This window comes from Triturus cristatus, chromosome 3_2 (assembly GCF_964204655.1).
Source record: "Triturus cristatus chromosome 3_2, aTriCri1.1, whole genome shotgun sequence".
Classification (NCBI taxonomy): Eukaryota; Metazoa; Chordata; class Amphibia; order Caudata; family Salamandridae; genus Triturus; species Triturus cristatus.
The window spans coordinates 282,233,329-282,260,474 of NC_140584.1; the positions used below are offsets into that span (position 1 = coordinate 282,233,329).

The 27,146-nt window shown below is 47.2% G+C and overlaps 1 protein-coding gene across 1 annotated transcript in view; it reads right to left on the reverse strand.

Annotated features, from left to right (window-relative positions):
- Window positions 1-25,479, reverse strand: part of LOC146857105 (CCN family member 2-like) — a 41,673-nt gene extending 16,194 nt beyond the window's left edge. The window contains exons 1-4 of the mRNA XM_085647622.1: window positions 25,331-25,479; window positions 11,479-11,692; window positions 7,969-8,220; window positions 4,979-5,190 (exon numbers count right to left, since the gene is read on the reverse strand). Of these exons, the coding sequence (XP_085503748.1) occupies window positions 4,979-5,190; window positions 7,969-8,220; window positions 11,479-11,692; window positions 25,331-25,393 (741 nt within the window). The 5' untranslated portion in view covers window positions 25,394-25,479. The remainder of the gene's footprint in view (window positions 1-4,978; window positions 5,191-7,968; window positions 8,221-11,478; window positions 11,693-25,330) is intronic.
- Window positions 25,480-27,146: the final 1,667 nt, after the last annotated feature.

Sequence of the window (27,146 nt, forward strand, 5' to 3'; positions counted from 1 at the left end):
AGACAAAGTTAAATGCCCAGTCTTTGGATCCTTTGTTAAAGTTTTTTGATAAGGATCTAGAGTAAATAGTTCGTCTGGCACTGAATCGTTTGTCGGTGTCGATGTTTTCGGAGTCGAGGGCTTCGATGGTTTCTCCACGCCATGTTTTTTCGGTGCCTCCGATTTCTTCGGCGCCGAGGCAGGCTTCGGCGCCGGAGCGTCGGTGCCGAGGGGCTTATGCTTCTGTTTTGCCGGCACCGAGAGTGCAGGTTTGGAGCCCGATGGCTTCGGAGCCGAAGTGGGTTTGATTTGCTTCGGTGCCGAACGGTGTTTTTCGGCCCCAGGAGTAGGCTGGCTCGAGCCCGAGCCGCCGGGAGACTTATGATGCTTCGACACCGGGCCCGAAGGTGGGGTGATAGAAGCTGTATGTTTGGTTTTCCCTAGGCCCGGAGGCGAAGGTGTAACCGGAGTCTCTTTCGGTGTGGGTACGGGAGTGGGAGGGGGTAGAGTACTCACGACCCTCTGCGCCGGTGTAATCTCCTCCACGTCGAAGTCGTCGGCCTCGGAAGCACTGACGAGTTCTTCCTCCTGCTCGGTGTGCTGCTGCCCCGAAGCTCCGGTGTCGTCTCCGAAGATGTCGGGTGGAGCCGAAGTCGATGAGTGCGCCATGGTGCGTCGAGCTCTTCGATCCCGGATAGTCTTTTTCGATCGAAAAGTCTTGCAGGTGGGGCAGTCTCGAGCCTCGTGTTCGGGAGAGAGGCACAGGTTACACACCTGATGCAGGTCGGTGTGGGGAAATTTAGACCCACATTTTGGGCACATTTTAAAGGGAGTCCCTTTCCATCGGCCGTGACCGGAGTCGAGGGAGGCCTGTAGGCCGGTGCCGATGTCTGGAATTGATAAGTGCCGCCGAGAGAGATGAAGAAGATGATTTTTTGTCTTAAGTATCTCGATGGACAAGGAGTTTCCGTCGAAGGTCGAACTGGAAAGGTTCGAAGCCGGAGCACGAAGTATCACATCCGAGCCCGATGGCGGAAAAAAAACAATCTGAGGATGGAGCCGAAGCCCATGCGCAGTACGGACCGAAGGAGGAGTCACCGAACTCGTGACTTCCAAAGACTGTCCAAGAAGAAAAACAGACTGCAAACATCCGGGCCCAACACCAGATGGCGATCTATGCAAAAGTGTACAATCTGCAGCTCATATGCCTCGAACACTATTTCGCCTTTGAGAGCAATCTTTATCATCAAATACAGGGCACGAGCATGGGGAGCACCTTTGCGCCGAGTCTGGCTTGCCTATACATGGCTAACTTTGAAGAAGAGTACATCCTAACTGAGACCAACCCGTATACCAAGAACATCTTATTATGGCGTAGGTACATCGATGACATAATCATCTTCTGGAAAGGGGATGAAGAAACATGCCGGACATTCTTCATGTGGATTAATACCTTAAATCCATTCCTACAATTTGTGGGCACATTGTCATCTGAATCAATACCATTCCTTGACCTTCTGATATCCCTAAAAGAAGGGTGCCTGATGACTACCAACTACAAGAAGCCCACAGATAGGAACAGTCTTCTCCTATTCCAAAGTCACCATCCAAAGTCTTTAAGAAACAACTTACCGGTTGGCCAATTCCTACGCTGTAACTGCAATACCATCATGGAATTCGAAAAAGAGGCAGACACCTTAACAGAGAATTTGATAAGGAGAGAGTATCCAAAAAGAATCGTGAAGCAGGCACGCAAAAGAGCCAGGAATAATCACAGAGGAGCTCTACTAGAAATCAAAGAAAAAACCACCTCAGATATATTAACATGTGTGACATCCTTCACCCCGAACTCGAATAAAGTCCAGAGAATAATCAAGAAACACTGGAAGATCCTTGAGATGGGGGACTTCCAACCAGGACCTAAACCTCTCTTCGCCTTCAAGAGAACACAAAATCTAAGGGATATGTTAGTGCACACACGCCCCAAGAACATTATTAAAACACAACCAACACTATGGAACCTTCCCCCGGTAATTGGTCATTACCCATGTGGTTCGTGCACAGTATGCCCACTGACAAGCACTACCAAGGAACTTGATCTAGGACTCTCAAGACCCTGGAAGCAATTACATCACACCAACTGTAACACAAAAAATTGTGTTTACATGATCACCTGCCCCTGTGGGTCACGATATATTGGCATGACTATGAGACCAGTCAAAACTAGAATTGGGGAACATAAAAGCACGATCCAGTGCAAACGCACATCAACAAGATTACAAAGCCATTTCTTGGAAATGAATCACTCCCCCGAAAGCTTACGATGGACTATCATCGAATCTAATCCACATTGGTCACCATCCACACTGTTCAGGCAGGAACAACGATGGGTGTTCAAATTGAGAAGCAATAAAGGGGGACTCAATGAAGATATCCCCTGGGTTGAACTATCCCGATAACTGCATATCATGAGATCGCTTGATAGTAGCATTCCTCATCGAGAGCAAACACCTTTGAACCAAGCACCCTAGTTACATTCACCAAGCGCAACCAGTTAACTGCTTATATGACCACTTGTGTATCAGGGACACTAGTCACCAGAACCACCTCTAGACCTGAGTCACGAGCTATATGAACCGTCAGGGGAGGTCTAGTTTTCTAGGCACCCTCAGACAATAGTTTTATTAACTATCAGTTCATTTGCAGTCTCTGTATAATAAGCTAGGTGTTTAATTCTATACTAACCCCCGCCTTTGGCAAGTAGTCCGTATTACCACAAAACCATCTTACCCACCTTTGGTAATCGGCATCACCATCTCTTCGTCTCCCTTGATTTAAATGCAGTGATTTCAGCATTGATCAAACATGTGCAATCACAGGTTCTGCACCTACCACATTGCCACTGTAACATCACGTAACTGGTGACCCTAGCCTGACGAAACATTGGACAGATCCCCTGCTAGGGTATTCCAATATATTAGAGTTCGGGACTGTGTCCGGACAACAAGTTCAACCACGCCCACCTCGGACCCAGTCACACTCACATCGTTGGCTCTCTTTTTAAACACACCGTATTTTATTAAAAGAGAGTATATATTAACTATGACCATTATCGTTGGTTTTATTTCAAAAAAATATACCCCACTCGATTTTCAGGTTTCAGAGGGTATGAAGTCTAACCACTCACCATACCCACTGTGGACCTCTTGTTATTTTTCGTTCCGCCCCCCTTCCCGATAGTGCTACATGGCCCGCACACCACTCCAAGATGGCCGCGACAGCCACTAGCCCAGCCAGCTGCCTCATGTCCCGTGCCTTCGGGCGCATTGACATGACGTCATTTCACGGGGCCCGCTTCGTTCCCTGCAGCACTACATAACCAGTCCGGTGTTTCATTATCAATGTGACCGGCAGTGCAACCGCACGGGTAGGTTTCCCCGCGACGCAAGGTGACTTATTACGTAAGTACCTTCTCCATCGGCTCGGGACCCATGAGCTTCGACCTCGTAACAGGTTTCGTTTATCGCAGCCCTCTATCTCACTTTGTTTTTTCCAGCCTTACTCCGCGGCACTTGCTGACGGAGCCCTTCATCTATGAGGAGAGGGTAGGCATGCAATCTCGTTATTTGTTTTTAGTTGTGTATTTATTGCCAGACCAACCCTTTCTGCCTGCTTCACCACACTTGAACTAAGCACGATTAGTACACCGTGGCAGCTCCCCTACCCGCGGTTACTCCTAAGCCACGACAGACTATCAGTCCTCGCACCGCCAAGGCATTGCCTAGTTACTCACCCCACTACATTTAGACGAGGTACGGTAGTCATACTAGGCCTTTTCTCGACCCCCTGGTTGCACGATTATGACTGTATACCACCGGTCCTCACGTTGCCATGGCACCGCACAGGGATTCAGAACCATGCCACCTCTCATAGCGGGCACTATCGACGATACCTTTTAATCTTATGTCCTCTATACCGCTCTCACCTGCACCAAGGATATATTGGTTTCCAGTGAGTTCACGACCACGTTTATGTTTCTCAGTCGCGCTGGGCAGAATCCTAGCATTTTGGTTATATAACCCCGCATGATCACAATGACACTACCTTGGTTGTTGTCCTTTTTCATGCACTAGGCACCTGAGCACACACTGTGCACTAGTGTCTCCCTTTAAACGATATCTGTATCATACACCTTTGATATGTTACTACTTCCTCCTCTCCCCCCAACCTTCCTTTTTCTCTCCCCCTTTTTTATGTCTCCCTTTAGGCTGTGAACAGGATTTACGTATAAGAACGGATTCTGGACAGTAACTGTCAAGCATACCAGACCTAGGTAACGAATGGGATTACGGGCTGTCTTTTCCCGAACCCCTCTTCCAGCATTTACTTTTTGGTCCTGACGAAGCGCTCCCGGATCCATTAGGGAGCGTCCTACTGCGCGAAACATGTTGACCTTCCTTTAAATCACTTTTGTTAATACACCACACGGGTTGAGAGAAGTGGGACTTTTATTTGGTCTTGTTTCCCCTCTCAAAGCAGCACTACCGTGCATCTCCATCCCCGAGAATTTTTTAGCTTGGACCAGGGACCTCTTGATTAAAATATTTAAGGTCCCTGTTTCATTTTTAAACCTGCACTCACTAGCACACACTTACCCACACACCCTCACTCACAAATGCGGCAACTCCTTAAAAGAACTCCATCAGAGAGCCCCTAACCAAGGGCCCGTGAGGGACTGCAGCGCCACCCCCACGAGGAGCAACCGTGCCCAATGATGATGCTATACATCCACGAGGGTGTGTGAGGGCACTCAGTACCACCACAAGGAGTACTCTCTCCTCACTCTGCACACTCCCCCTACCCTTGGAGACATTCCCTACTATCTACAGCTCACCTGGTGGCTGTAACTCCCCTCTTATATTCTAGGAACTGCAACCATCCGTTGGAACAAGGACCCATAGATATTCCCAGGACATTGCTTCTTAGAAAAGGATCTTACCTTAAGTTGCTTCTCTAGAGCGGTGCCGCAGGGTCGCACCATGCAGAGGCGGGTCTCCTTCTCCAGGCGGCAGTACCGGTTGGCGTTGGTGACGCGGGTCGAGATACCTATGCCACAGCTCTTGGAACACGTGCTCCACTCTATGGTCTGCACAATGCAGTTTCCTTGCAGGCCGCTCATCTTTGGCCTGTGTGCAGGCACCGGTCTGTAGACTGGAACATGATAAGAACAGAGGGAAAAGGATTGAATGCCTCCAGGAACTTTCTGGTTTGTTTAGATCCTCAGAAGGAACCTGATCAACTAGGCATGCAACTAGAAGCTGTTTTTACCTTAGGGTACAAAAAAGAGTCAGAAAGAACCAACCCGCAGGGAAATAAGATGTGGTCTAACAGCTAGGGCCGTCGATCTCAAATCTGGGGAACTGGGTTCGAGTCTCAGCAACGACGCTCAGCATCCTATGATTCTGGGCAAATCACTTAATCTCCCCGTGCCTAACAAAAATGATTGTGCCCTTATGTAATGCAACTGGTGCTCATGTAAAGCGCTCTGATACCTCATACCTTCGGGTCAAGTTTGCGCTAAAACACAGGAAAAAAATTAAAAATTCCTTTTAAAACCAGTAGGGGTGGAGAAGAAGCATTCCAGCCAGATGTGTATTTATCATCCACCCATCCTTATTGGTCAGCGACTTGACCTAAAACCCTCCTTGCTACTTCACAAGCATTCTTGATGTTTTCAGGCTAATTTACCTTAGTATCAAATTCTACACCTACTATTAAATGATCATTGAACAAGGGTCAAGGAGCTGCATGCAAACTGCAAGCCACGGGCAATTACTCAGACGCATTCCATTGCATTGTTTTTTGCCCACCATGGCACCTCAGACAAGAATCAGCTATGTGAATATCAGCTGAGATCCTGCTTTAACAGGAACAGTGCACTCTGAACTGCTAGGCAAGGTCACCTCAGTACCAAAAACACAAGCAACTCCAGACTGGTTCCGGGCTATTTGACCATCGTCAGTAGTACACAGATTGGCTCCACTGGCACAGTGAGCACAGGTTCCATGGCTGGGCTTACCCGTCACAGGTAGGGCATCACAATGAATAGTGCAAAAGAGCGATGAATGTAATCCTTGAGTTAAGCTTATCCTCTGGTAATTACTCAGGCTGCATCCCAAACCTACTGGAGCAGGATCAACACTGATTTTCATTTGGTCATGTCTAATCTGTGGTGGCATGGTGGGCAGACAAATGATGGATTGGAATGTGACTGAGAAACAACCAGTGGCTGAGATCAGTTCAAGCAGCCCATCCATCCCTTTTTTGTATTCTTCACGTTTTAAATCTTGACCTTGTGTTTCTCCTGGACATGGACTCTTTGAATATAATGTCTGCCAGTATGGCCAATTACTACACTTAGTAACCCACGTTGTCTTATGAATGTTCCCTGGACATTGATTTGCGTGCTTGTATGATTTATTGTCTCTGTATAATGTGTGTGTGTGTGAAGTAAAGTGCTCTGACACTCTAAATTGGGATGAGTGGCACTATTAAGAATTAAATAAAAAATATAAATGAATACGTGCTATAGCAGCTATTTAAATTAATTGTGTGCTTACTCGTGCAGCTACACCTGACAATCTTGCAGTGCATGCATACCTCTCACATATAGGGTTAGACAAAAAAAGTTTTAAAACTGACTCCAAATCATAGTTTCTCCTAATTACTTGTGAATAGACAATAAGCTATGTGTCTTTGTTTCCCTCAATTACATTGGCATCTAGGTGTTAGGCTCCACATAGTTTCCAGCCAGGGTAATATTCAATCAAAAGAGGGGCTGATGGCTCTTTAAATCAGGTCTTTTTTTTTTAGGCCTAGCTAAAAGTGAAAATAAAGCCAACTCACCGTCTGCAGGTGTCTGCTCTTTAAGGAAAGCAGACAGTGGCAGTTGCTGCCAAATATGTCCCATTGCTGGCAAGTCACACCAGAACAAATTCAGCATATTTCTCTGGGGCCAGCCCCGATCGGGTTAAATAACAGCTGCCGGATTTGGGGCTGCTGGTAACAGATTTGAAATAGCTTTCATTTTGCTAGTCTAATTCTGAAGTTGTAAACAAGCCTATTTCCCCAACAGTAGCCTTGCAGTTCCATGGTCTTTGCAAGCAGGCCTTTAGTAATACCCCAGCTGACAGGATTAGGCGGAAGGATGAGGATATGTATCAACAAAACAGCATTGGCAAAGCCAATAGGTCTCACCTTTGTGACCTATTGGCTTTGCAATTTTTTTTAGCTGTGCAGTGTGGCAAATGATAAAAAAAAAAAAAAACTTTGACACAGCCATCCACATCATTTTGTAGGCGCGCGCACCATACATTTCTGTGCCTTCTGACGTGGGAAGGAACAACAAAGAGAGAGAAGGAGGACACAGGTGAAAGAGCCAACATGGAGGGCACTGGGCAGCAATAGGGAGAAGCACATGGGTGAGCGCAGTGGAGATGGTGGGGGCAGATTCTCATGGGTGACAGAGCAAGAGCAATACAGAATGCAGGGAGAGGGGAGCACATGAGGGATGCAGCTCAAAAACACACACATTTTCATGGAGTGCTTAACACGAAAGGAAACAGTAATGCTTAAAAAACAAGCATTGGAAGCAGAGATGGCAGCCAATCAAAGAGATGTTAACAGGCAACGCTCTATGGGAGGGACAAACACAAAAGATTGACAAGCTGGGACAAGAATAAGAAGAAGGCAAATGAGAGACAGGAGAGGCGACTAATGGTAAGCAATAGGCGGACTCCAAGCCCTTCTATGTCCTTGGTAAGCCACAATATGTTTTGCAACAGACATCACATGTACTGTCTAGCAGCCCTGACCTAAAAAAAAGGCAGTACATCAACAAACATGCCCCATAAAATGTCTGCTATTAGTGTCAATCATGTGGAAGTTCCACTGGGTTGCATTTGACCCCTCCCACCCCCATTCCCTCACCTGCCAGGCCTCTGTTGAAGGGATTCTGGGTGCCTTTAGGCTCACACGACCACTCTTCACAGCACTGGTCAGCGATTTTCACTCGACGTGGGGAAGGGCAATCAGGAGAGGGGAGGCGCAGGTCGTCAATGCAGAGTGGGACGCACCCGACTGCGCCATTCAGACATGTGCACTGGTACTTGCAGCTGGGTTGGAAGGTCTCACCGCTTCGGTAGATCACACCACCCAGGTCACAGGTTGCACCTTCATGGGCTGCAGAGAGGTCAGGACAGTGAGTCAGGTATATACACACAGTGAAGAGAGACAACTGTAGCTTCTCTCCTTCCCACCCCATCCTAAAACCTATTATTAGATGGCTGTGTTGTTTGCTGTGCAGCACTGAAGGGAGTGGTTGCAACATGTATCAGTACAGCCACCTAGAAGCCAGTAGCGGCTGGTATCAGGGAAATGTGGTGAGCCAGCGCAGGGGGGCTGTAACAAACAAACAATGAAAAAATGAAAAAACATACCCGGCGGTAATCTGCTCGCCGCTCTTCTGCTCCTCTGGGCACAGGCTGAAGCTCCCAGACTCCCCTATGGTTCCCCTATGGCCAATCCAGACGCTGCTCTCATATCCACGAGAGCAGTGTTTGGAATGGGCGGAGCAGACTTGTTTTGTGTTCCTTCAGGAGCTGGGAGCCTGTGCCTGCTGGTCTCTCCACCCAGACACACCGCTGGGTTGGAGAGATGTCAGTGCCCATGACGATTTGGCTGTTCTAAGACGGCCGGCCAAACCGTCTTGCGCACTGACGGCAGTGCCCACCACTCCTCCTCTCCCTGCTGTAGTGCGGCGGCCCCGCCCCCCAAGACTCGGCTACGGGACAAAGAATAAAATAATATTCATTTTGTTTTGGGTTTGCCTCAGCGGTCAGAGGGGGATACTCCCCATATCGGAGGAGCTGCCAATGCTAGAAGTGTGATATATGAATGACAACCAGGGCGCTGAGCCCAGGGGTGCAGCAGGAGCTGCAGGAAGCCCAGACTGGGAGGGGTTTGAAAGATAATGGAACACAATGAGGCTTTTCAATCAGTTTTCTTTTCACAGCAATAGCTGTTCGTTCAAAACCAGTGCAAGGTAAAAGGTGGCTAACATAAGCCCAGAAAACACCCCGTCCTAAAACCTATTATTAGATGGCTCTGTTGTTTGCTGTGCAGCACGGAACTACTTTTTTGCAAAGATGTTTTAGACTCCCATCTCATCCACTTCCTTCCCTCCCACAAATACAACCCTCCAACTTATTTTTCTTATTCACTGGCTGCACTCGCTCGTTCAGTAACACCAGGATTTTTTTAGAACCTTATTATTTTAGTGAGCTCGAGCCCGAGGAGAGCACCCCTACTCCCAAAATTGTTCCAGCCCCACTGAAAAAAAAAGTTTTGAAAAATTCTATACCTCTTGGAGCATGACGCTGGCACAAAAATATACATTTTAAACATTCTGTACCCTTAGATGCCTAGATTAGGCCCCAGAATACCAGAAGTTTAAATATTCGTCATGAAAAGCACGGGGGAAAAAGCACTTCCCAGGCTATTGAGGCTCGGCATACCATAGACTAGTGATACTCATAACATAAGTATTTGTAAAGAGCACATTTACCCCATCAGGGTCTCTTGGCGCTGAATAACAGCTGTTTATTGTTACCCAACTGTGCTCATTTTATCAACCTCAGATTGATGAAAGGCTGAGTGGCCTGCTGGGATTTGAACCTGTGACCATGAGGTCAAACACAGGCCCCTGCAGTGGATGCATTGGTCCACTGAGCCACCAGACCCATGAGCCACTTGTGGCACTCTTGACCTTTTCATGTGGCGCCCCTGGTGAACAGCAGCGCGGGCCGTTGCTTACTTGCTGAGCACTTATAGTCAGAATTCTTTTTTTAATAAATGAACAAGCATTATTTGCAAGTTAACTGGTGTTTTGATGTAACTAAGTTGGTGTCCTGCACCACTTAACTTTAGGAACACCTTTATTTTTAAAGACATCTTGATTCAAATTTGGAAAAATAGGATTATGTTTCTTCTAAATTCAAAACATTCATTGACATGCTGAAGTGTTTTCCCACGCACTGCATTGAGAGGTATATTTTCAGTCATAGCTTTGAAACATGAATTTAGAAATATTCATGCTTCCTGACCCCACACTAACAACAATGGCAATAGTGAACTAAGAGGCAAGTCAGTTGGCACGTGCACCCTCTGGGTGGCCTAGGTTGCTAATATACGTGGACAACATTACAATCAAATACAGGAGAAGGTTTTGTACAGCGCACATTCTGAGCCTATGTATTTTGAGGTCCTCTTCTGTGCCATAATGAAGAAAAAGGAGGCAATGTGAAAAACAAATTGCCTTTGATCGCACAGTTTGGTCAAGGGTGAAGTCAGGATTGAGCTCAGATTTTCTGGATTCACATTGTGCATTTCAGCCACTGGATGTACATGCTTCGCTTCCCCTATGACCACTTTACACCATCCCTGACCCACCCGGCCCCCCTACTGCCACACTGCTGGCATCAGTGCAGCCCTCGGTCACACCACAGACCATACTTTGTGGCACCATGGCAAATGTTTGCGATTACCCATGCCATAGATGGAACTCACTCTATCAGCCCAACACCCTCAACTATGTTTTCTTTGCTCTCGCCTGTGTGCGCCGCCTTCTCACCCTTGCCAGGCTTCCCACCATGCTAGTGGTTCCTTCCTTGTCCCTCATCAAGACCGTCCTTGCACTCTCACCTCTCCCTTTCTTGTCCTATTATCTATCTGCACCTTCCTTCCCCCATGCACCAGCCTTGCCACCAGTGCCCCAGGCCCTCTCGCCTATGTCTTCCTGGCCTGCTAACCTAGTCCCCTGGGTGGCGCTCTTTAGTCTTAACTCGCTGTGCTGCATGCCACTGTTCACTCTCCCATGTCCCTCGCAGTCACCGGCTCTCCTCTGCCTGTGTCCCTCGCAGCCACAGGCTCTTCATTGACTGTTCACCTATGTCCCTTGCAGTCGCAGGCTCTGCGCTGCCTGTTCAGCTGTGTCCTCTCACTGCCCTTCTGTGTTCGGTTTCTAGCTCAAGTATGCCAAGCCTGCTCACTGATGCCCCCCTCATGCTTACCAACACCTGGGTGTCTCCCTAATCTCCCCCCCACTGTCCCAAGCTACTATCATTATGGCGCACTTGATTGTGCCCCCAGCCTGCTCGCTTGTGCCTTAAAGGTCTGCTCTGGACTGCACTGACTTCCAGCACACTCACCACCAAGCAGGTCTGCTCACCAATAACGTGTCTTTGTAAAGCGCACATTCACCACGACGGGTATCTTGGCGCTGAATAACAGATGTTTATTGTTACCCAACTCAATGATACTCATTCTATTGACCTCGCGATGGTGCCACGCTCGCTCAAGGCGCCCCACACGTCCTTCTCTCTGACCCTTCTCCTTTACCCCACCGCCCACTCCCTTCTGCGTGCGCGCCTGCCCTCTTACCTACACAGATCCCGCTGGCGCCATCAACCTCCGAGGAGTCGCAGTACAGGCCCTTGTGATGGTCGCACGGGGCCTGGGGTGAGCAGCGGTCTCCGAGCTGCCCCGCACACACCTTGCAACAGCCGCACGCATCCGGCACCAGGCTGGTGCCCGCCGGGCAACGGAGAGGCCGGACTGGGCACTTGCATGGGTATGAGCACCCTTGGGCTTCCACCTGGAGGGGGCAAAGAAAGACGAGGCAAGATGAATGTGAGCACCGCCTGACCACGACCCCCCAGCATCGAATCACTGGTAAACAGCGGGTTATGGCAGAGGCAGAGTGCACCCAGAGAGCATTGCCATATTAAAAGAGAGTCCAGTACAGAACTTCAACATGGCAGCCATCCTGAGAGGACGTTCTCTGTGCACCGTGCTTCCAGGCTATGTTTTTGGAGTGTGTGCGTAAATTCATAAGAAGAAAAACACCTGACGACCCCTCTTGGAGTGTCTTCTTGCGCTGGTTTTTATGTTTACTGATGTTTGGTTTGTTCATCAAAAACTCTTTAATTTGTCAAAATTATGTTTTTAATTATCATTCCGCGACTCTTTTTTTGCCATTATTTTAAATCTAATAAACTTCATATCGGTTCATTTCATTTCTTAGTTTTCTGATCTCATGGTTGCCTTGTTGCCTAATGCATGCACCTCTGACTGCCTTTTCTGTTGCCTGATTGGTGCATTTTCTCACTCTGCCGAGCTAGAGTCCTCTGGCTTTGGTTCCTTTTATTGCACTGAGGGGCATATTTTCAGAGCTGGCTTGTGTCTCTCTTGCACCACGCAACATGGTGCAAGAGGAACGCAAATCTTAAGTCAGATCTATATAGCCACACAAAGCCACTTTGTGTGGCCTTGAGTGGTTCCATAAATCTGGAGTAAGACAATGCAGATCAAATTGCTGCGTTGAAGCAGCTCCATGGGCGTTGTGTGGGTGTTCCCACACAACTCCCATGGTTTTCGAGGCATTCTCAGATTTACCAGAACTGGTAAATCTGGGAATCCGTCAAAAAGATATGCCTTCCCAGGAGAGGCATAATAATGATAATTATCTTTATTTCTTCTCGTTACTTCCTCTTTCCATGTGCGTTGTACTCTGCAGCCCACATAGAGAGAGGAATATGCCTCTCAGGATTGTTTTGTGCTGGAAACAGAAACAATCCTGCATGCAATGCAGGCACCCATCACCATGGCGCAAGGGTGCTTGCGTTGACGTTAGGCTGCCAAAAGGGCGCCAGCGCAGAGGAGAATGCAGGAATGCACCGTATTGCCTTAAATAAGGTGCGTTCCTGCCCTTTCCCTATTACACAGTGCAGTGCAGCAAGGTGACTTGCTGCGCTGCACTGCGCAACTTTTTCACAAATAGGCCGCTGAATGTCCCTGCATTGTCTTTTGACCAGCTGGAAACTTCATCATTTCAGTTTCTTTCAGGACAGTTTGCCTTTTCACTTGACCCATCGAAGTTTGGATTTGTTTTTTCAGTTGTCTTGTTTCATTTTCCAATGTATATAGTACTCTAGAACGTTCCTTAATATTTGGATGTACCTGAGTAACATTCATTGGGAATGTCATCCCCTAGATCCATGAACTGCTGCAGCCCCTCCCCATATCAAGTGCCAACCCACTGAGGTTTTCTGTGGCCAACCACCAACTCATAGATCTAAGAAGTGAAACGACTAGACATAGATTAAGTAAACAAATGTATTACATGCATAAGAAAATATTTGTTGTAAAAGAACGCCAAATAAAATGACATACCATCACCATAGGCGTCAAGTCTGGGGTCTAAGTCCCACTCACAAATCCCAAAATCATCAGTAGTTCACATTAAGGCGCTTGTTGAACAGGCCTGTATTAGCAAAGTGACACTAGTCCTTCGCTGTGTTAATTGTGGCCTCACTTGTCTCAAACACTGAAGAACCCACGGGGTTCTAAAGACAAGTTTGCGTATTCATTCATAGATAGGCAGCCCGGATCCCAGATGTGATGTAATCATTCGGTGCGTCATTAGAACGCGCAGTGTTCAATATGGATGTTTCATGCAGTTTAGTTGAAAGGATTTTCATATTTTCTTTTTAGAACACCATTCCTCTGAATCCTCTGAATACAGATAGGTGGGCACTCCCTTCACTGCGCATGATGCATTGGCCGGCCATCTCAGGCTGGCCAAAACCCTCCTGCGCAGTGAAGCGCTCACCAGCCCCAGCGGCGTTGCTGGGGCTGGAGGGAGCAGGCACGGGCTCCCAGTCTGCCTGACGCTGCTTTCAGACAGGCCACAGTGCAGTCTGGGAGCCTGTGCCCAGGAGAAGGAAAAGCGGTGATGTAGGGGGTGACAGCGGCATTAGCGGCGGTGTTCAGGTACGTTTTTTTTTTGTCCCCGAACCCCTCCCATCCCCACCTCCCCTCTCGGGCCCACCCCGCCACTTTGGCAGGGGACTGGCCGCTACTGCGTACGTAATGTCATGACATGATCACTAATGTAAAACAACACGACCACTGGCCAGCTACCACTCTACTCTCAGCTGACATGCTGTGTCCCCGGCGAAGGATCCACTCGCCTTCTACCTGATGTTACTGGCTATCTGATTATGAACCTGTGTATTTTATATGTATGTATAGCACTCTGATACCCTGGGGTCTTGTTCACACTATACAAAACCTTCTAAAATAAAATAAATTGTAAAAGGGAGATAAAATATGCAACAGACTCCAAGGTGTAAACATTAACAGGGCTTTCAAGTTTCTCAGGGTCATGCTCATTCAGTCCAAGGAGGGGAGAGGAGACCATTTAGGGGAGGAGATTTGATACTGAGGCCTGGCTGCAAACCTCAGATCTAAAAGATTGGACTTGAATAACAGCTTGGTCAAAATGTGCACTCCTGGGAAAACCAATGTATGTGCATGACAAAATTTATGTAAATGGCACAAAAGATAGAGAAGGAAGGTAAAATGAAGCGACAAAATGTAATGGCAAAATAAAAATAGGGTCAAGAGAGGAAAGTGAGGATAATGCTATAAAATAGAAGCAGAAGTTTGAAAACGAAGACAAAGAAATGCGGACCAAGAAAGAGAGTGAGGATTATAAAGCCTGGTAAAGGAGAAAGGAGAAGGAGCAATCATAGTTAGGATCAGCTTTAAAAAGAGTATCAAGAGATGGAAAAGGGAAGTTAGAGAGAGCGGGGTAGGGAATATGATGATAATAAAGAGAACAGAGGTTGAGGAGTAATAGACAAAGAGAGGAGAGAAACATCTTCAGTAAAAAGGACACCCACTGGTAGCTTGGTGCATGACTTAGGGATTTGGAGGTGTGTTGACATCCTCTTCTGGCCATGGGTGCATGGGCCATGATGTTGGGGAAGCCAAGCAAGGCACTGGGCCTTAACCCCTTCAGTGCCACGCCCTTTCCCCCTCCTGTGCCGGGCATTGCACTAGTGGGTGGGGTTCATGACGAGATAGTCTCGTCATGGGCAACCGTGCTCCATGACGAGACTATCTCGTCATGGGCACTGAAGAGGTTAATGGAGTAAAGCGTATCACCTTGGACCCACCAATAACTTTGTGAACATGGGAACTGTGATATCACAGAACACCCTATAGCAGAGTCTAACACAATGGGGAGAAAAAATATATTTTCACTAATTGAAGTTATATACTCATTTTATAAAGTACAGAGTGATACTGGTCCTAGGTTGCTTGAATTCCCGTTCAGGGAGGACCTGGCCTGAAAGTTCAGGCTGGACTGTTTCCATTGAAGAAGGGTCAAGAATGATTTGCAGGTGGCTGGGTCCAAAGAGGAGGCATGCTGTGCAAGAAAACACTGAACTGGGATGCGGTCCGAGTAATTACCAGTGGCTGAGATTCATTCAAGCATTCCATCCACCACTTTTTGTATACTTCATTACATTTATTCATGACTCAGCAATGGCTTTTTAGCTACCATACCTATTAATGCTGTTTTTTATCCCATACTTACAATGTTAAATACAACATTACAAGTCTCACACTGCTATGTGATTTTGGTTAAAGCATTGGCTGAGTGTCACACTTGACAGGAGGTGAGGTATCTTGGCAGCTACAAATATCCACACATAAGCAGCATCTATTTCATCTGGACACGTGAAGAGGTAAACAGTAGGACGCTTGCTGAGTGTCTCAAGCTTCAGGTGCCTAAGAATGCATGGGCACAAATTAATCTAAAAAACTCTGCCAGTTAATAGAACCACAAAATGCAATCCTGTGGACATCTTCTACCCTATACATCATATATTTAGGGGTCAGGTGAATTGGCACAAACTATAGCGCCGGGATACCCTCGCAGGTGACAGTGTGCTTTGCAAATACACCTAACGTAACATATACAAGCATTCAGCATTGTAAACAAGATTTTAAAATTAAATCAGAGCCATTAATATTACAGTAAACCATGCAGAAAGGCTCATTTAGAGCTTGGTGGGCAGCCCGATGGCCAGCCAAATCAGTGGAATCTATAGCTTCTACCTCCACTCTGCTAAGAGGAGACTGACGGTCATATTTAGAGATCTCTGCTTGCCAGGCGAGGATCTCGGTGCCATCTGAAGAGCTGCGGCTGCATGGCCACCATTGAAGGCACTGAGCCTTTGAAAAGCGACCGCTATGATTGAAGTGCCCGCTCCATAATTTTTGTAGTTTTCTGAAAACAAACTCCCAAAGTGGCAGTGTGTTTTCAGAAACCAAAGAATCAATGGCCCTGATGCTCAATGAGTTTTTCTTACTGTGAGTGGAGGTCACTGTGCAATTTCCCCACCCAGGATTGAAATGCCCTGCTGTATCCTTTTCTGTGTAGGGAATGCCAATGATGGTCACTCTTCCTTGAATAGGATGGGCTGGAGGTACACTATAGCCTGGCAGTCTTGTGTCAGATAGGGCTGCCAGGTTAAGGGTTTACCAGGCAGGTAAGAGCGGTGGGGCTGGGTTGGGTGGTTAAATTGAATAAATAATTAATTTTCCCTCGTCGTCATCTGTCAAAATCCCCCACCCAGCCCCACCGCTCCTTACCTGCACGGGTCGCTGCAGAGGGTTTACCTCGGCAAACCCAGCTGAGACTCTCTCGATGTAAATCCAGCTCTTCTCCCAACTCGGAGACACTCTTCCAAACTTGAAATGACCATAGTGTCCTGAGAGATTGCGAGGCAGTGGGCATATGAGCTGAAGATTTTATTTTGTCGAGCATTAGCTATTCTGCTTTATGGTCATTGGGTTACCTGTTTTAATGTCATGTAACTATGTTGTGGATGATGGAGTCATTTTAAACTTGTTTTATGATCTTTTCACTGCTCTGTATTGTTTTTGTCTTTCATGGCCATATATGGCCGAATAAAGATTAAATTGATTGAGCGCATAAGAAAGACATTATGAGGCGCAGTGTGACTGTAGAAGTATGCATAGGAGAGGCAGGTTGGTAGTTACACTGAGTAATGTAGATAGATTCTAGCAATGTACAGAAACATTGATTTGCATAGTCTGCCTTCAGCCTATTGCACACACACTGACAACTGAAAGGAAGCCATATCTACGTGATTTGAATTATAATAAAGAAGAAAGGATCTATATCAAGAATCATCTGCCTAATGACTTTTTTCGTTCAGAGAAATTGATTATTCGATTGATATTATTGTATCTAAATTGTGTTGCTCCTTCTCCCTATAATTGAGTATTAGCTTGTGTGGGTGTTTAGCAGTAAACCACAAGAAGTGAGCACCTGATTACAAAAATTTGGTTATTTAAGGAAAACGCCTAGTGCGCTAGTGTTGTAAGCCCTACCGCTTGAGTTCTGTTTGAAGCCACATATCCTGCAATGTTAATCTTTTAAATGAAGTAGGCTCGTTGTACATGCACTGCAATAAAAGTGACATGTATCATAAGCACACGAAGAAAGCATTTTTGTATATTTTTAGGGACACCTGACCTATGCAGACACCGCTAAACACTGATTTCCCCAGATTAGGACAACACAAGAAATTATTCATTCGAATACACAAAACATAAAAAGCTGAAAATAGGAAACTATAGTCCAGGGGGTGCCCTTTAGCTTCAAGGACAACTTTCAGCTGTGAGACCATGGATTTAATTCAGCGGTGTAGCTAGACATTTTGCCGCCCGTGGCGGTCCCTGCATTTCCCCCCTGAGGCTGCCGCTGGTAAGAGCGGTGGAGGGGGGCACTTGCTGGCGATTCCTGCGTTTGCTGCCCCGCGACGGCCGCAGGTAAGCGCGGGGGTGAAGCCACCACCCCCAAAAACTCGTGCCGCCCAGAGCAGAGACTGCCCCCTCCTTGCTACGCCATTGATTTAACTACAACTTGTGATGGCAAAGAAAGGCTTCCTGGTCCAATTTTGGTTTTATCGCCTGCACATAAGGATGGATTTCTTTAGCTCTTATCGCATCACCACAATAGGAAGAGATTGGTTCACTAATTCAATGACAAATGGTAAAATGATGTCAAGTTGGGGAACCCTCCTCAGGAAGTTGGAGAAGGCAATGCATGACTGAGTTGACACATCTCTGGTAGTGATGGACCAAGAAAGAAGAAAAACGATGTCAAGTCGTCATGTTCTGAGAGCCTGTGCCAGCTCCAGTGCTTTATCTGCGGTAGTTGAAGTTTCTGGACAACATTGTTCATTTTGTGGAACTAGAACTTAGTTTTCATCACCTGAATTTGGCCAAGTGTTATAGGGAAAAACAGCGCTAAAAGGAGAAACATGGAAGTGAAAAGAAAACACTAAAAAAGTGCGGAAGTAGGGATGAAAAAGAACCTACAACCGTGATATATAGAGACAAGACCCGTAGGGTGATGGAAAAAAAAATCATGAGATGGAAGCAAGAATTAGCGGCCTGGGTGGTTGGTAGCTCTGCCATTTAGCAGCAAGGCAGCAGACTCGTAAGAGACCCGTTAGGCCTCTGCCAGTATTTTTTGCCATTTGCAGGTTCTCGAGCACTGTTGGTTGTCAAAATGTAAGTGAAGATGCTGACTGTATCAAATGCCACCAAGAGGTCCAGCAAATATTGAACCCTGTACCCCAGAAAAAAGGACAACGTCACCAAGCACCATCCGAGCAACCATCTCATCGTTGCAGTCTGGAGAGTGATAACAGGGGCAAATGGAAGAAACTCCTCAGGGCTAGCAAGCGCTATATAAATGCAAACCCTTCCCTCTTCTATCCCTCCACTATCCTTTTTCAATCCAAATAACAAAATCACATGTCCAGCGCTCAAATTCATTTCATGTCTCTCTATACTGATTCATCACCAATCCTATTTGGGTTCCGGAGTAGCATGCTACTCACCGAAAAAAGCACTTTGAGGCCTTGTCATGGGTAAACAAGCGCTATACCAATGCAATTACAATTGTGTGAGCACAGCAAGTGAATCCACAACAGAGCAAGCTCCAAGCTGATAGTTACAGGTAAAAAACGTCTGTGGGCTAAAAACAAACAGAAATTGCATCTCTCTTATATAAAGAACTGTGGAGAAAGTAGGTGGCACACTGGAAACAGTGAAGTGAGCAGAGCATTGATTGGCAACAGAATTAGGATCAGGGGAACATTTAAGTGTGAAGCACGGAAAAGTGAGGGACAAAGAAGTACAAGTGACAGAGAGGGAAGGACTGGCAACAGAGCCCCGAGCAAGGAATGGATCAAGGATGGAGCAAAGTGTTTTGAAAATAATAAAGAAAAGTTGATGGACACAAAGGGCCTGATTACGAGTTTGGCAGTGCAGGAGCAGACAGCCATGCCAACGGCCCGCTCCTGCACCACCAAACCTGACGTCAGGCCGCCTGCCAGATTACGAGTATTTCTCATGTCAGGTAGGTTTTTTGGGCTTTCCCACGACGGTGCCTCTGAAAATGGGCACCCCAATGGAAACGCCAAAAACCGCTCCTTTATTGCATGGACTGAAAAGTTCATGCCGTGCAGCAGCTGAGGTGCATGTACACAAGAGGGCACATGTTGTGCCCCCCCGTATGCACTCCAGGGCCCTGAGGCAACAGGGGTCCCTGTAGGGCCCTCTTTGTTTCCTCTCTGCCACGGTTTTCATTGAGGAGGAACTGCCATGAAAACCATGGCGGAGAGGAAACTGGTAATATGCTTGGCATATTACTGCGTCGAGACTGCCGCGTCGCCACCAGGAAATGGCGGTTCCCTGATGGCTGTGGCGGTCCGACCACTCTAGTTGTAATAGGGCAGTCAGAGCGCCGGTGCGGCAGAGGCTGGACCGCCCCCGCGAGTCTGGCGTTCCTCAGACCACCAGACTCGTAATTAGACCCTGAATTGTGAAAATGCCAATTTCGAATCTGTGAATGGTAACCCAAGAGGGGAGAAAGCCCAGATTGTCTTTAATTGCCACCCACGCCTGAAGAAAGTTTAACGTGCTGTGTGAATATGTGGACAATTTTAGATGCTGCCCATGTCCGGAGAAAACTTACACTGCTATGTAGGGTTAGAAAAGTGCAGGTTCCAAGAGTGGCCCTGTGGGAAGTGTTGGACTTGAGGCTCATGGGGGTGCTCTGGACTTGCCACGCTGAACTTCTTGCAGTGCTTCAGCAACAGGGGAAACAGAGATGCAGGAGAAACAGAGTTGCTGCACCTACTTTACTAGAGTGGGGAATGACATGGGTGAACTTGGGAATGACCTATGTGAACTGGGAATGACCTCTGTGAACTTGGGGCATCTGTTAAATTGGACAATTCTGGCCTTGCGGTGGCTTTGGCTGCCTTTAAAGTGTTCGCCTCACTTATAAATCTGGAATATGTGGAAAGGACCTTTGTTGTCTTTAAGGCTGTGTACTTTACCCAGGGCTTTAAGTGGGGCATTCAGAGTTTCGGACTCGTCAGTAAATAAAAATTGACTTTGAAACGGTTCCCTATTAGTTTCTATATTAATCTCCTGAATTGTACTGCTAAAACAGTGATTACTTTTTCAGCAATGGCTGTAAAAAGCCAAGTGAGCGATGCAGTTCCTGTTTGCATTTGAAGTTTTACTTCAGCTTATATTCCCTGAGGGCACTGGCTTTATTCAAGATGCTGTGTTTTAGTAGGTTTTTTTTATGTAATAAATGACGTGCATCACCTAGAGGTATCTGCGTGCCTGTTTACGAAGGGGCAATATTGAGAACTCTGAAGTTGAGGCAGAAGGAAATGAGAGTTTCGCACAGTGCCTGTCAATGGAGCACACAGATGTGCAGACTACATGCACATCCAATAATTGGCCTCTCTGTAGAGTGTACAGAGCGACAGCCGATTATGTGATAATCGTGGGAAATTTTAGATATACAGATGGAAGACTTCAGAAAGATGTAGGGAGAAAAGAGGCACAAGCGGTGTGATGGAGAGAAAGGGGGTATCCAAGACATTCTGAAGGCAGCTACACCTTCCACACACGTCAGTAATACCCGTTTCAAAATTTAAAAAAAAACCAATTCTAATTATTCACAACAAAATCAATGTTATTCATTTAGCTGATATAGCAAACAAGCACTGGCAAAGTCAACAAGTTTGGCATGTTTTCGGTAGATGCATTGGTTGTGGTGTGTCACGTTTGGAAGCAATGACAGAAAACTCACAGTGAGGCACGCAAATACTGGGAAACCCAGTATGTTAGCTACCGTTTAAAGCATTACCATAAGAACCTTAATTACATAGGACACGCCTCTTAAAAAGGAGTTCCGGTTATGCTTCTTTAGCCCCGTCCCTTTTCAGAGTCCCCCCCATCCCGCCTTTTTCATCCCACGTACAACACTGACTTTATCCCACATATAAATGGCTGAGATGTCAGAAAAATGCATTCATATTTCGAGTTGGTCTGGCTCTGCTCTGTCCTGAAGGTGGCAGTCTTCGCTCAGTGATGCATCAACGACCACAGAAAGAAGCATTTTGTGCTGCACCTGAACAGGCTACAAATGCACCCCCGGAAGCCTATCACGCAAAGTACATAATTAGTATAACTATAGCTCAGGAATGCTACCGCACACACCAGCAGGCACACTAACAGAGAGCAGATGAGCTGCGGTTTCTGCAGTTCTGTGAACTGGGATTGCAGCGTCCGCTCCCACATGCACACAGTGCGATCTTGTGCAAATGCCTTCATGTTTTAACTCACACAACACAAATGATAAGAAACACGGCTTCACAACATCTGGCCAGTGACCACAGGATGAAACCACTCAGGGCCGGGGTGCGGCCACAGTGGGAGCTCACCTGCACGGGGGAGCTGACCTGGGGTGGGGGTGCGGGGGTGTTTAGCAATAATTTACGATTTAAAAGCACCTACTGCAGAGTTCAATGTGCATCCAAATTTCAGGCAGCAATAAAAATGTCAAGATAACTCTGATAAAGTTGCGCAGAGAGTTAATATGCTTGCTGCAAAGGACAGATCTGTGTTTCATGCGGACAGCTGAGTGAATTAGTAAAGCAGCCTTTACCAGTGCTTTAAAACAAATGAAATGTATGTGAGAGAGGGGCTAAGGAGAGATGAGGGGCACTTTTGCGTGGTTAATAGTTAGGGAATCCGAGGAGGAGGTCATTGGGCCTAATCATTGCTAAAGCGATTGACCTCGAAGCAAGGGAACCGGGTTCGAGTCTAAGTAGGTACGCTCACCATCCTGTGTCTCTTGGCAAATAACTTACTCTCCCCGTGCCTAACAAAATGAATGTGTCCCTCTGTAACGCAATTGGTGCTCATGTAAAGCGCTCTAATACCTTCGGTTGGAGTTCGCGCTCTATTAAACTGCAACAACAACAAAAAAACGATGGGTGTTGCCAAAAAAGAGTGTTGCACCTGGTACCACCTGCGCTAAAGCTGGCCCTGGCCACTGAAGGGCTGTGTGGCAGGACTCAGAAGCTCATCACTATTTTTGTGTAGCCCTGACAAAGATCTCATGAAAATACGTTTTGTGTAACCGTCGCTTAATTTCCTGTCTGATAAAAGGCACCACAAGTCACAACTTCCTTGATTCGATCAGAACTCGGCCAACAACCTTTCTGAAAACAAATACACGTACAGGATGCCGAAACATCACTTGCCTGCCAGGAGGCAGTGGAACTGGTAATGGGGGCCTGACTAAGGGCCATATTATCAAAAAACGGCGTTAAAATTATCGCCGCTTTAGCGGCAGAAAACTGCCACTAAATCGGCGATAATGGACTTGATCATATGCCCTTGAGAATTCCCATAGAAGCCCATCTTCTGGTGTCAACATGGACTTCTATTGGAATTCTCTGCGACATATTATCAAGCCCATTATCGCCGCTTTAGCGGCAGTTTTCTGCCGCTAAAGCTGTGATAATTTTAACGCTGTGCTTGATAATATCCCGCCAAGAATGCTATAATGAAACTATGGGTCCTCTCCACCAAGCTCTCAGTCCGCCTGCCCTATTTAGAGGTGGGAAGACGGCTGGGTTTATACCGCCATAGTAAAATTAATTTAATCTGCATACACCTCTATCCAATGTCCTAGGGACTAGGGGGCATTGGAGATAAGCTACCCAACTGGCTTTTTTTTACTGTCTGTCACCGCTAGGTAAAACCTGATGGCAAGGGACAACAAGCATTGGCATAGCCAATAGGTCTCGCCTTTGGGACCTTATAAGTGTTTAGCCATGCAACATTTGCGTAAATAAATACTTATAAGGTCCCAAAAGCGAGACCTATTGGCTATGCAAAGCGGCCATGCGGCCGCGAAAGTGAAAGTGATCGCGATCCGATCACGATCAAACATCAAAGCGGCTGTCCAGCCGAAAGTGAAAGTAATTGCGGTAAAACGTGGTGCGCGCGCCCGCGCACATGCACTGTAGCTCTAGGCTGGCCTGGTAGCACTTTTTTGGACCCCTCTCAATAAGTCTCGCCAGACCAGCGCATGCGCTGGGTCAGGCGAGACCTAAAAACAATGAAAAATGACCCCCAAACCATAGGGGAAAGCTCCAATGGTGTGGCCAGTCATTTGCTTTTTATTTTTCAAAAACACACTACCACTATGGAAGTTACTTTTTGAAAAACAAACTTTGGAAAAATTTGACGGAGCTGTCATGTTTGATGGAGCAGTAATGGCCAATGTATAGCGAGTGTCGATAGGATCGGCGAACATCTCTAAATGTGGAAAGCATAGCAGAGGTAGGCTGGTGGATGTAAAGTCCACTTCATATAAACTGGACTGGTGAAAGCTCGCTCTCAGTGCCCACACTCAAGCTCTGGGAAACACTCCCAAAGAGAATAAGGACAATCAGCAGCCATTGAGAATTCAGACAAGCAAAAAACAGATTTTCCCAAAATCAGGACCCTTGGACTACAAGCCTGACTGGGTAGTACACCAGATCTCTTCCCTCTCCCCTCCATGAGTATGATGCGCCCACCCACCACTGCGCCAAGGCTAGGGCACACTCTCCGGGTCCCACCCATGACACCAAAATATAACACTTACCGATAACACTACAACCAGCACCCTGCAGCCAACCATGGACTGCAGATGGAGAAACGACTTACTCCACCAAATGGCAAGCGCTTTGAGGCCTCAGCAAGAGGTGGAAGGTGCTATTGAGATGCTACAATACATTGCTACTTCCACAGCTGCTAGGTCTACTATCATTATTCCCAATGCTTTAAATGGGAAAAAATAAGTGCAAGTACTCATTAAAATAGAGGTGTGGCAAGTGGGCGGGGCTAGGGGCGGGGCGAAGAGCAAGATATGATCAAACCTAATAACTTCTTTACCAGTTGCAGCACATGTCAAAACACACGAGAAATGCGTTTATGGCAATAAAACAGAGTAACCCATTACACATAATGAAATGCCCCTCGGAAGCAGAGCGGAATCTGCCTTGTACTGGAGGAGAAACGTAACCTGCGCCTGCCGTGCTGTTGATCAGGGTACCGGTACTCTCCCTGGCTAGAGAGAAGTGCCGGTACTGTCGGCAAAAAAACTCGGAAGTGCCGGTATTCAGTACCGGTGAGTACCGGCCCATTTAAAGCACTGACTATTCCTACTCCTACCACTGCTCCCATCTCCAGTTACTGCTAATACTATCACGGGTGCTATTGCGACTGTTATCTACACCCATGACTGTTACTACTGCTCCTACTTCTACTTCTATAGCTACTGCTATTACTGCTGTTTCTACTACCACCAGGGCTCCTACTGTTACTTCTGCGACTACTATTGCCACTTATGCTACCTTTACTGCAGCTATAGTTACTACTGCTGCTACTATTCCTGTTGCTAGTACTAAAATTGCTGCTATTAATAGTGTTTCTTCTACTACTGTTACTACTACTGTCACTGCTGAGACTTGTGTTACTGCTGCTGGTAGTACTGCTGGTAGTACTAATACTACTGTCCCCTTGGTCGTGCTACTACTACGAACTGAAACTGACAAAATTACTATTACATTTACTGTTTGTACCGCTATTACCACTTATATAACATTTGGTTTTACTACTTTTACCGTTATAACTACTACTACTGGCGCCACTACTAAGGCTCTGCGTAGTAATGCTGTCATTAAGATTGCTACCATTGTTGCGACTCCTACTGCATCTTCCATTCCTGCCGTCTGCGCTGCTACTACTCCTGTCAATATTACTCATGCAGCTTTCTTCTTCTGATAACAGGCGCATGAACTCACTGAGCTATCTTAGCAGATAAATAACACCGTGACCTCCTGGTATGGCGGGGTGCAGTGTGGTAGCTGCGCTGCGGCTCTGTAGCTTCAGTGTGTGATCCTGGGCAGCTCTTGCTGCGCCGTAGCGCCCTGTAGCGCACCTGACAGAATCGTTCCCCTTCAGAGGTACTCACCCGGCCGGACATCAGAGGCAGCAGCATGACGAGCCCCCACATCTCGCGGGGCCAGGGGCGCATGTTGGGGTCGCGGGGGTACTGCGTGCACCCGTACAGTGCGGGGTTTACCGGCTCGGGGGGCGCACCGCCTCATTTAAACGGCATCAGCAGCTGGGGGAGTGACCCTGACACAGGAGCGCCCACCCCCACGGACACGGCATGGCACATTCCGGGGCAGGTTCCCAGATTCCTGCGGGGCCGCGGTCAAGGGGAGGGGGCGGGGGTGCGCAACGTTCCAAATTTAGAACGAGAATCCCGGCCAGTGCATTATTTTTATTTCCATTTTTCTCTCGTGGTTTCTTCATCCTCTTTCTCTCCCTCTTTATCCTCACCCAGCCCCGATCCCCTCCTTCCCCCGTCCTTGTTATTTCCTTTCTCTTTTCCAATGCACTCTGCTTGTCCAACAGCGCAGAAGTTTCACTCACAAATCTGCCGCCAACACTTCGTGACAGTGGGAAGCGGTGGTGGGGTACAGCGCCAAGATACCCCCATTTCGGTGGTGAGCGCTATATAAATGATGTTAGTCCTGAAGGTGCATGTCCTCTGCTCCAACCACCTCCCCTTCTTCCGCCCAACTGGTGGAGAGTAAAGTGAATTGGGTGATGGGCGGGTAGCTGGGTGGGTGAATGAATGTAAATATGTTTGTACAGTTTAATCTGCAAAGTCAATATGGCCAGGTACTACCTATACCCCCTCTTCCCCTGTCAATATCAAGATAACATGAGAAGACATTTTTGGATTAGGGGGTCGTAAACCCCCGGCCGTATTTATTTACATAACATTTTTAAAACAAAAAATAATATACAATATTTACACAATACGCAGAAAACCATTAGATTACATTGATAGGTGCAGATGTTAGATGGCTAACCTTAACATATCTCTAATACAAAAAATTCCAATCTGAATCTAACATACCATAATCAATTATCAAATTAACAACATTTTATTATTCTGCGTATCCCTATTGTGAGCCTACGGCAAGGTCAATAACTGGCGCCAGATCCTTATCAAATTATGCTGGCACTCCATCCGGAGTGCGCATGCGCATGGGGCCCGTTCACCGTGAGGGGTATTTCCCCCCAGGTTGCCCCCGTACGTCCTTATGCCCGCCCTCCAACCAGGGTGCGCATTGGCAGAGGGCGCATTCCCCGTGAGGGTACTTTTCCCCCCAGGTCACCCCCGTACGCCCTGTAGATTATCTCCATAATGGGGCCCTTGCAGTTATGCGTCATTTATATGCGCCATTGTGCATGTGCGGGGTGGCCAAGCAGCCTACCGGAAAGCGTAACTCCCCCTCCCCCGCACCGATCCAGCCAACTGGCGGTAACTGTCCCTGGAGTTCTAGGAGAGACCACTTGTCCCTCCCCCTTGGGCGACCCCATTCAAGAACGGCGCCGTCCTCTAAAGACCTTCAATTTACTGCTCACCAATCATGACCTGCATAGTTGCCCGACTATCTGGCCCCCCCCAAAAAGCTCACTGAAAGGTCATGCCCTGTCCCTATAAACAACTAACTAGGCCAGAAGATTCTCTGCGAAGATTTCCTTCCCTAATTTGGACAAATGGACGCCGTCCTTTTAAGAAGCACGACTTCCCCCAGCTGCACCCATTGGCTATAGTCTGCAGGTGTAAAGCCCTAGTTAGCCTCACCAGTTTGTTACTAGTTATTTTCCGAGTGGCTCACTGCCCTCACAGACTCGCTTCCCCCACATTGGAATCTCTGGAGGCTCTGTGCCAGGGTGTACCCCGGGCACAGACATGTTGACCCATC